The sequence below is a fragment of the Phascolarctos cinereus genome, unplaced genomic scaffold (genome assembly GCF_003287225.1).
Source record: "Phascolarctos cinereus isolate Bilbo 61053 unplaced genomic scaffold, phaCin_HiC Scaffold_5;HRSCAF=322, whole genome shotgun sequence".
Taxonomy (NCBI): domain Eukaryota; kingdom Metazoa; phylum Chordata; class Mammalia; order Diprotodontia; family Phascolarctidae; genus Phascolarctos; species Phascolarctos cinereus.
The window spans coordinates 299,151,193-299,162,484 of NW_027555958.1; the positions used below are offsets into that span (position 1 = coordinate 299,151,193).

The following is an 11,292-nucleotide window of genomic DNA, read 5'->3' on the forward strand; positions in this document are numbered from 1 at the left end:
ACACTGACCAAAAGGGAAAATACCCCTTACTTCAATATCAAATCCAACCCTCCCCAAATGTTATTCATGTTACCACTAATTTGTCCAGTGGAAAATAAAAGCAGCAGTGCCTTTGATTGGCTGCTTGTCCAGAGAGAGAGAAAAATGAAAAAGTAATCTGATGTCCATGGAATGTGGCTCTCCATACTTCAGTTATTGGGCTACATGTATCAAGACCAATTGGGAAATTCCAAACAAGCTCTTACATGTGAAATTCTATATTCCTAAAGTATTAAAATAATCTCCAAAAGTCCTTTTGGGAAGATAAAAAAAAACCATTTCTAAAAAGTCATTCACATCACCAAGTCACTAAGAAAGTTTGACATTCCCAGTTCACAAAACTGGATTTGAAAGGCCCTTTTGGGGTCAACCACAGTCCCCCTCCCCCAAAGAAGCTCATCAAAATCATCTAGGAATGATTGTTATTGACATAGCCTAAAGATTACTGGACAAGGCTTGCCTCCCAACTTCAGTGATTAAATGTGAGACCTAACAACCTTTAACAAAAAGTCTGCAAAACTAGTATGCTTTAGGACATGACAGTTATTAGAAAGGAAAGAACAACTCTTTAACAAAGGGTGGGACTCTGAACCAAAAACAAAGACCTCAACTGTGATCTGAAAGGAGCCCATGCTTTAAGTAATCTCTCACCTTGTAAGCTCTACTATCTGACAAATGACAAAAGGCTAAATGAGAATCTGTGAAGAATGCTTATTACTCCCTTTTCCACACACGTCAAAGAAACACTTTGTATGTTAGTTACTTACATAGTTCTTGACCTCTCTTCGAGCATTAGCATCGATAGCAAGCCATCTCTGTTGATACTGTGCCTTGATGTCTGGATCTTTAGATGTCAAAGAGTTCTTGATCTGTAGCCCAGCTGCAACCCTGGCAACCTGGCTATTCCCTGGATTTGCCAGCACTCTGGACAGTTCCACAAGGAAAGTGGGCTGGTTAAGAGAAGAAAAATACTTGTAAATGGAAACAGCCTCTGGGAATTTCCCAGATTAAGGCCAGCTTGGTTAACAACTTATGGGGGAACAAGCAAAACATCCTTAAAAGAAACTGTAAAATATCAGCTTCAAAACTCTTAATTGTTTTGCTCATACACCAGTAACATGCTTTAAACTGCACTAAGATTTTTGGGATACCCTGTAGTCACCATCCTTCTCCCCAACTCCCATAAACCCAGATAAATAAAAGCAGGATAGCTTTTCATTCCAAGCTGATGTCATTTGTAAAAAGTCTTCATCTCCACATTTAACCTGTCCATATTCAAAGCTAGTTTGTTGATCTGTCTGTTTCTTCTACGGACAGATGCAGGAAGGTAGTAAGTCCACAACTGCCTTCTAGGAATCTTCATCCAAAATGGACTAGATTCTTGACTCACTAAATCTTTAGAACTCCTCAGACCTTGGAAATCCTTTATCATGCCCATTATATTCAAGAGATCTGATAAGCAAAGTGATTTGCCCATGGTCACATGGCTAGTTTAGAAGAGTCAGGATTCCCAGCCCCCTGGCCTTTTCTCCAACTTCAGCTTTATTTTTGCAGGAGGGAAAAGATAAGAGGTAGGAGCAACCAGTAGAAGAAACAAATTTAGGCTTGATATACGGAAAAGTTTCTTAACAATGTAAAATTCTACAAATGAAGAATGGGCTGGCTTTGGAACTAATGAGTTCCCATTCACTGAAGGTCTTCAAAAGCAAAGGCTAGGTGACCACTTGTCAAGAACATTAATAAAAAAGACTAGCTAGCCACTAAGGTTCCTTCTAATTCTGAAATTCTGTGATTACTTATATGTAAAGTCAAAGTAAAATAAAGCTTCAGGAACCCTCTTTGTACCCCACTCAAAGGCACTGTAAAGGGAAACAGCCAGAAGAAGCATTAAAGGGCAATAAAATTAAAAATGTGAAGGATGAGTACAAGGAAAAATATATGAAAGTTGACAAAAAGAACCAAACTTTTAGAACCAAGGGAAAACAGGATTCAATTTTGAAAATAGGAAGTGAAAAATGGTGAGGCAAGACTTCAACAAACTACTTTTACTAATTTATATTTGTCAGTTGCTTCTGATTCTTTAACCATTCTGAAGCTCAGAACTCTACTGAAGCCAGAAATCCAGAAATCTGTAAGACACCCCATCAAGCCACAACTACTTACAAATGCAGATATATCTTACTTAACAGAATACACCCTCCCCCAAAGTCTCTCGACCCTACTCCCAAAGTTCATAGGGTAAACCACAAATGGACACAACCAATCTCTGAAATTTGAGATATGCAAAAATTCATCTTCTCAACAGTAGGACATTATTAAGTAACAAGTCCAACAGATTTCTTACAATTCTTCACAAAAATGAAACCCATATACGGTTCATTTATGTAAATAAAAAGTCTTGCCTGCAAAACGTGAAGGGCACACACAGGCAAGCTAAGGAATAAAATACCCTAATTGTAGCTAAAGTTGTAGTGTCAATCAGCACTGACCTTTAAAAGCACAAGACTAAATCACTTAAAGACAACAGCAAAAAAAAATATCATCTATACTTCTTTTTTCATTTGGCATGAGATTAAGTGATAAAAATACATTTTTACAATATTTTATGGTTCTTCAGCCATTTAAAAGAGGATATTATACCACAGACATCTCAATCTCAGTTTTATCAGAAAAACACCAAAAGGGGAACATGACTGGCATATGGGCTGTTTCATTCAATCCACTCTAAATTTTTATCCACAGAAACAGCTCCCCATCAAATGGGGAACTGCATAATTTTTCATAATTCTTAAAATTTGAAAAATAATAGCAAAATACTTCCTCTGAAACTGCAACAGGAAATAGGCCTCAATCTCCTTATTGCTGGGCCACACTGCCTAGTACCTGACCGATTAAAACTCTATGCCCATCCAGCTCCATGGTGGCAGCAGAAGACCCACACTCAAGGAGGGGGTAAAATACTGGCATTAGGTGGAAGGAGATTTGGGGGTACGAGGCCAGACTATGGTGACAGAGACTGTAAAAGACCAGCTCAATGAAGATGACCGGGAGAATGAGAAAGGGTACGGGAAAGGAGAAGCAGGCCCTTAGGCGGGGCGATTGGCCGGGCTCCTAGGGCTTCCACATGGTCCCTAGGCCCCGGCGCCCCAACCCCCACCCTTACTGAACACGCAGCGCCGAGCAACCTAACTTCCCCTCCCTCCCGCTGCACCGCCGCCCTCAGGCCGGGCGGTGATTGGGCAGCCCTAGCCCGGCGCGCCTCGCTATTGGCCGGCTGCCGGGGCCTGGGGCGGGACACACCCACCGGCTTCCCGATGGCGGGGTTAGGTTGGTCCGAGAAAGGGGGGGAAGGGAGGGGAAGGGGGAGGGGGGGCGAGATGGGGCGGGGTGGGTTCCCTAGGCCTGGGCCCCGGGGAGGGCGGGAAGGCCCCAGCCTGGGGGGATGGGAGGGGGCCAGGCGAAAAACGCACCAGGTTCTCTACAGCTGCCCGCTCCAGGAACTTCTGCGCCGCTTCCAATTCAATCCGATCTGTAAAGAAGGGAAAGGAAGGGGGTCAGGAGAACCACGAAGAGGGGGAAGAGGGGGCTTCCCCTCCCCCAGTCTGATCACCTCGGCCCCATCCCCCAGCCCCATCTCTGGCCTTGGCCTCGGTCTCGGCCTCGGCCCTATCCCCCGGCCCCGGCCCCAGCCCCAGCCCCGACACCGGTTTCGTACCGGGCGACACGGTCTTTTCGAGGATGGTGATCAGCTCCATGGCGGCGATGGGGACTCGGGCTCCTCCTCGGGCGGCTCCGGCTTCTCAGACTCCCGCGGTAGCGGCGATGGCTGTGATGGGGGACGGGGGGTTAGGGGACCGGGTGGGAAGGGAGGGTTGGGGTGGGGGGGCGGGGTCACCACAAGCCCATTCACCGGCTCCCTCCTACTGGTCGCTCAGGCTTCCCTGCCCGCTTTCCTGCCTGCCTGTCTCTCTTCTCCACCTCCTCTTCCTTTTCTTCCTGTGCTGCTGTATCGAGAGCTCCCGCTCCTCCGGCTGTGGCAGTGGCGGCAGCGGGGGAGGGACCCCGGGGGCAAGTCGGAGCGCGGCTGGTGCTGGGGCGGCGGAGGGAGAAAGAAGGAAGAGAGGGTGGGAGGGATACTGTGAGTGAACGGAGGCTCGCAGGAGGGGAGAGAGAGCGAGAGAAGAGGCGGAGGGATATCCGGGCCGGAACTCGTAGCGGCGGCACCGCGCTCCTGTCCGATTGGCCCCCGCCGTGGCCACGCGGACTTCCCGATTGGCCCACAAGCTGGGGCCGGAGGGCCGCCGCGTGCCTATTCGCCCGCTGACTGCAAAGCTCCGGTTGGATGGGCTGGCGGCCGGGAAGGACGCGCGGATTGGCGTGGGGGGGGGCGGGAGTGAGGTTGCCCGGAGCCGCCCGCCGATTGGCCCCGCCTCATGAGGGTGCTGTGCTAGCATTGGCTGGGGGTGGGGGGGGAGAGAAGGGAAAGCCCCGGAGGGTTCTGATTGGATGCGGTGCTGGGAATTGATTGGATGAACTGAGGCCGGGCACTCAAGAGAACAGAGTAGAGGAGTTCGGGGTCGCTTCGGTCTCAAAGGCGGGAGGCTCTGAGCGGCCTTTGGTGCCGCGGGGCACCATGGGATACCTCAGGAAAGAGGCGGGCGGGTTTCTTAGCGCCCAAGTCGGCGCTCTGGACGCCCCCGCCCAGGCCCTGTGCTGGGCTTGATGCAGTCGGTCTAGGCCCTGGGCGCGGGCGCGGTGCGGGGGCCTCTTTCCTAACTGATTTCTTCTCGGGCGTGAGGCCGGGGGATGTGGGGGAGCCGTACCCGGGGTGTCGGGGCACGTGTAGGGTCCTGACGAGGTAGGCTCACCGCTGACATCCCAGGGGGAAGTGGAAATTCATCAACGTGTTTACTTGTACGCCTCTGGCTGTCGAGCTTGTAATAAATTTACTTCTGGCAGATCTGGGTTCAAATCCTAATTCTTAAATTTGCTCGCTGTGTAACCCAAAGATGCTCCCTTAGCTCTGCATATTTGAGGCACGGCCCTAGAGCTTATCAGCACGTGAAGGGAGTTGCCTCATTGCAGGAGAAATCACAGATTCTTCCAGTATTGGGGTGTGTATATGTGTGTGTGAAATCAAAGCATTTGAAATACTTAAAATTAAAGATTCATTAAGCAGTTAATAAGTACTGACACTATTCTAGGACCTGGGAATTCAAAGACAAGGATGATTCAGCCCCAACCTGGAGGGGAGGGAGAAAAAAAAAAACATTCACAAAATAATGTGCATATATAAAGTATTTAGGGGGTGGGCCATGAACAGCTAGAGGAATAAGGAAAGGTAGCTTAAATTAAGCTGAACCACACATTCCAAAAGTTGTGAGGTAGTAGAACATTTGAGGCTTCAATATAAGAGGAGAAGAATATGTACACAAAATATAATGTGTATATATAAAATATTTGGAGAGTGGGCCATGAATAGTTAGGGGAGTAAAGAAAGGTAGCTTAAATTAAGTTAAAGCAAGAAGTGATTCCAAGAGGTCATGAGAAAGTAGAACATTTGAAGCTTCAATTTACATCTTGTACATAAGTCTCCAGAGGAAGCAGAAATGTGTCAGGATAGTATATCTAGTAGGCTACTTTGGTAAGACAATGATTCTTTGGACATATTAGATCTAGTTGTTAGAACATACTTGGTTTGGGAATTGTAAAACCCAGATAGACAAACTTCCTAAAGTTCTCTAGCATCACATCCCTGTGTGACGTATAAGTTAGCTATGTTCTTAAATGCTCCCCCACATTCCTGGTGCATCCTGGCTTATGGGGTCATTCCCTCCTCAATGCTCTCTCTTCTGTTACATAGCAGAGTCCCCACAAGGTGGAACTTCCTGGCACAGTTTAAGAACTGCCTAGAAGGTCTCCCCAATGTTCTGGAAACCTTTGGGGTTTTTCAATTGAGAAGCAATGTAGTACAAGAAAAATAATGCTAGACTTAGTGTCATAAAATATGCCAGGTCCTGGGGATCAGTGTCGGAAAATATGGGTTCAAATCTCGATCTTTGACTTAGTAGCTAGGTGACCCGAGAAGTTCCCTCATCTGTAAAGTAAGTTGTATTAGGACTTTAAAGTTTCCTTTCAGCCCTACCAGTTGAGGATACCAATGTAACAATTGGGTTGTCCATCAGTCTTCCCTTACTTTCACTACATTTGATGTCATTCAACACACATTTTAAAGCACCTACTGTGTGCAAAGCCCTAGGCTAGAAGTTAAGGATGCAAAGAGGGAAAAAAAAGCACGAAGGAACTTACATTCTTTAGGGAACGACAAGGTATACAAGTAAATAAATCCAGGGTAATTTCTGGAGGGAAAGGACACTGAATTGGAGGAGAGTGGTAGGGAAGACCATTGAAGAGATGACATCTGAATTGAGACAGGATAAAGATGGCAGAGACAGAATGCAACTCAAATGTGGGAAATCACATTTTTGCCTGTGCAAATAAATGCACAGATATAGAAGATGGGATATCAATGAAAATACTTCATCTTCTCATTCCTTACCCTTAATGGTATCTTTTTTCTACCCTTTGCTCACAAGCTATTGATAATGTACTGTGTAGCCTAGCAGGGTAGATTAAGTGTAGGGGATAAACACAAAGAACCCAAGACTGTCCTGACTCTCTGGGAACTTATGGGAAGACAAAACAGGGGGGTGACCTGAGAAGAGGGAAAGGGTACCTACTTAGGGGCAGCAAAGTATCTGGTGTGGAGGGGGAACAGACCAGAGAGGGAGCAGGATGGCTGGGCTCCTTGAGACTAGACCAGTCAGCATAGAGGCCTCAGGGTAGAGTCATCCTTTAGTGATGTGGAAGTGGAGCTGGCCAGAGAGTGACAATTTATGGAAGGATATGGACTAGTATAGCATAGGATGAGAAGGTGACATACATAGGTGATATTGAGAGAGAGATGAATTGCAAGCTCTACTAGAGAGGGAAATGCGAAAGAAAAATTTAAGGTCATTTAGTCTACCTCCTTTATGGCCCAGGAAGGTTGTGACTGGCCCAAAGTCATACAGGTTATGTAACATCTCTGGATCTCAGTTTCCTGATCTGTAAAATGTGGATTATAAAACATACAGTACCTGTTAAGACTGGAAAGAGTATGGAATTTAGAATCTGAAGACTGAGGTTCTAATGCTGGCTCTGCTCTGGCCTTCTGTTTCACCAAACCACAGTCAGAGTTGGGAGGACCCAGAGGTCCAACCACAAGTAGTCCATAGGGCCTTTAAAGCTGTCTACTGTACAAGTCACAGTTCTTTCATTTTGTTTTTGCTTTATTTGTAAATTGGAGAGACCAAGACTTGGTTGCTAGAGTTACACCAATCCCCTTGAAGTCCACAAGTGATGAGGAATTCATCCTACCTTTAGACAACTCTAATTGTTAAGATCCTCTGTAAGACAAAGCAGTGAAAGTAGATGGTCTCTTAAGATACCTTCCAGGTCTAAATCCTATGGTCTTCCTCATCCAATAGTTATGAAGAAAGTAGTTATATGAATAAGTTAACATCATTTGTGTTAAAATGCTAGAATGATAATCTAGCAATCTAGTCTGACTCCAGATCCTACAGAGAAGGGAAGGGCTTTTACTCAAGGTCATCCAATGAGTTAAGAATAGTTAAGACTGGAACTCATTCAATCAGACTTTGTAAAAACTCTCTGCCATGCGCTAGGTATGGGAAGAGATATAAAGTTTAGATGAGACAATGTTGCAAAAGTATACATGGGAGGGTTGGGGAGGGCAAGATGCACATGGATAACTGTAGTATAAAATAATGCTTAAGTGGATAAGACAATTTTATTTGTGACCAGGGGAGGATCTCCTGGGGGAGAGGGAGACTGTTAGGAAATTCTAAAGTATAAAAAAAGCATCTATGAATATCTTGACAAAACTTTTAAGTGGGTGCATAAGAATACCAGTGAAGAACTAAGTAATATTCAAGGGCGATATGTTTAATACCAAGTGGAGGGATCAGGAAAGACTTAAGAGATGGAATATGAACTGGGCTTTAAAGGATGCCTAGGAATTTAGCCCTGTAGGGTTTTGGTAGGTAAGCAGAGGACATTTATAGCTATGGGGAGCAAGAAGGATTTGGGGGGAGGAAAGTACAGGACATGTATAAGGTCATTAAGGAGTCTAGTTTGAGGGGAGGGCAGAACAGGTGGAAGGAAGAAGTTTGAGATAAGGCTGGCACTAGATTATGGAAGGTCTTAAAAGACAAAGGAGTTTGATTTTTATCCAATAGGAAACTAGAGTCACAGAATGGTTTGGTTCAATTCAATAGATATTTTATTAAGCACTTAACTGTGTATTAAGCATTTAAATATGTATCTAGCATCACTAGAAGAATGTTATGAAAATATGAATTAGAAAGGCAGCCTTTGCACAGTGGATAGAGAGTTGGCCTTAGAGGCCAGAAGTCCTGGGTTCAAGCTCTGCTTCTGACACTTAATTGGCCATCTCACTCTGGGTAGCACCCTTGACCTCTCAATACTGCAGGAAGCTCTCCAAGACTAAGTTACAGAGCAGACCTGTGTTGGTTGAGGGAGACCTGTGATTTTGCAGGTATGAATAAAATAAGTGCCAAATCAAAGCTAAAAGATGGCTTATACTAGGAAGAAGTCAAACTCTTAATTAATTGTAACGACTAATCTTAGCCCTGGAGAACAGATGTGGGGGATTAGAAGCAATGACTGTGATATAAAAAAAATAATAATAATAATGAAAATTTAAAAACCTATAAAGGCAAAATAAAAAGATAAGGGATGATTTCAGGAAACAGTTCTAGATTGTTGATAACATTGGATAATATTCGAAATGCAATCCAGCCTACTCACTTCCTCCTATTCAGCTCCCAGCTCATTGTCCATTTGGAGTCATCTGCCTCTGTAAGAGATGTATATTGATGGACTAATTCAATGGGCTGCCCATCCAACTCAATGCCTATCTTGTGTGCCTAAACAACAGACATTTTTCATCCATTTGGTTTCCCCTATGTGGATTGTTATGCAATTTTTGAGGATCTCATTGAGGATGCTCAAAAATATTCTGGTGCTTAAAGAAAATTAGCACTATGTCATCTCTGAACAGCAGCATCTGAAGTCTATCTATGGAGGAAATCATTCTTCCATGTGGATCGTGTGTGGGTAGCCTCCAGGGCAGTAGTGAATGTCTTTGGTGAGCCCCTGTAGAAACACTGAAGCTCATGGGGTCACACAAACTTAGACTTACTTAGAAAGGACCTCCAAGGTCACTCCATCTACTCCTCTTATTTATAAATGAGGAAGTTGAATCTCAAAAAAGTTAAGTGACTTACTCAAGGTTACATAGCTAATAACTGCTTCAAAATGGGGCAGGTCTGTCATTGCTTCATTTGTGTTTTGCATCATGAGATTCATTGTGTGTTGAGTGATAGAAGGATGGTAATGATAAACAAGATGGCTTAGAGTTTTAAGGTGAAAGAGGCAGAGGGAACTTTATAGCAAACTGATCAATTCCTGTGGATTTGTGGACACTAGATTTATGGCTGTCATGCTGAGCTAAGTGGGTATAGCCTAGAATATTTTACCTCTACCTGATTTCAGTACTCAAGGTTACAGTACAGGTTCAGTGGAGTCAAATAGGTCCTAAGCAAGGAGACACTGTAGTCTACCTCTCCTTATTTCATGCCACCCTAAATATTGATATGGCTACACGTATCATGCAGTCTTGGATTAATGTGCATGGCAGACACATTGGACAGAGTTTTCTCTTAAAGCTATCTACTGTAGAAGTTGATTGTTTTTTTAAATAAACAGTAAACATAGTGGGATCTTATGTTGTCTATACATTTCAGTTAACTGTGTGATGGGTCCTCCTTAATGCTAGTGTCTTCCTCCTTATTCCCAGTTGTATGTATATTGGCTCCCTCATGAGATTATAAGCTCTTTGAGGGCCAGGGCTATTTTTGCCTCTGTTTGTATCCCCAGTGCTTAGCTCAGTGTTTGTTACATAGTAAGCAGTTAAGAAATGCTCATTCACTTCACTTGACTGTAACATTATGGTCAACTATAGGAAATCATTTGCCCAAGCTTACCTATTCTGTTGTATGTTCATCAAGGATACCCTCAATGCATATGTATGTCTTTCTCATGAGATAAGAAAGAAGACACAGATTTGTAGTTGTTGGTTATCTTCTCAGTCACTTTTTTGGATAATAATGCTACCTCTGATGTTTTTCCCAATACATAGGTATCTTCCTGTCTTTAAAGATGTCTAGAAAATGGATTCCTGTAAGCTTCCAAAATCATTTTGCCTCCAACACAGATTTCTGCTGTGTGCATGTGGTCTGGTCTGGCTGAAAAACATTTCAGTCTCCAAAGAATCAAAATTGTGAGTGACCTGAAGGGCCCTGGAGAGATAGATGATGTGTGTACATTGGCTGAAGCATATTATGAAAAATAACTTTACATACATGAAGTGCTTAAAAGATGGATCAGGCCTGGGTGTTTTGTTTTTTTTTAGTGTAGGTAGCTCCCAGTGAGGAGTGTTCTCTACCACTGCTGTTTGGCATCTTCTCTGCAACTTAGACTTAGAGATTTGCCTAGCTTAAAACATAGTATCCATTAATGCATAATAAGAAAAGGATGTAAGCTGGTCATTTAGAGAGCAAGGGACAGCAGATGGATAGCCCAAGGGGCAGCACTGCTACCATGGTAATGTTGAAGACCTAGGGATGGGAGTGAAGGATAAAGGATTTTAGCACACTGAGTAGGTTGTCTATATGGAGCAGGGATTCTTAACCTGGAACTTGGTTTAAAACTTAAAAAAATTATAGAAAACTGGGGGAAAAAACTTTACAGCAGCTTTCTCTGATAAAGGCTTCATTTCTCAAATATATAGAGAACTGAGTCAGATTTATAAGAATACAAGTCATTCCCCAACTGATAAATGGTCAAAGGATATGAACAGGCAGTTTTCAGATGAAGAAGTCAAAGCTATCTATAGTCATATGAAAAAATGCTCTAAATCACTATTGATTAGAGACATACAAATTAAAACAACTCTGAGGTACCACCTCACACTTATCAGATTAGCTAATATGACAGAAAAGGAAAATTATAAATGTTGGAGATGTGAGTAAATTGGAACACTAATGCAGTCTTGGTGGAGTTGTGAACAGATCCAACCATTCTGGAGAACAATTTGAAACTATGACC

General features: G+C 43.8%; 1 protein-coding gene across 1 annotated transcript in view; it reads right to left on the reverse strand.

The window, feature by feature from the left end:
* Window positions 1–4,246, reverse strand: part of KPNB1 (karyopherin subunit beta 1) — a 31,348-nt gene extending 27,102 nt beyond the window's left edge. Inside the window, exons 1-3 of the mRNA XM_020997411.2 lie at window positions 3,755–4,246; window positions 3,510–3,568; window positions 807–989 (exon numbers count right to left, since the gene is read on the reverse strand). Of these exons, the coding sequence (XP_020853070.1) occupies window positions 807–989; window positions 3,510–3,568; window positions 3,755–3,794 (282 nt within the window). The 5' untranslated portion in view covers window positions 3,795–4,246. The remainder of the gene's footprint in view (window positions 1–806; window positions 990–3,509; window positions 3,569–3,754) is intronic.
* Between the last annotated feature and the right edge of the window lie 7,046 nt (window positions 4,247–11,292).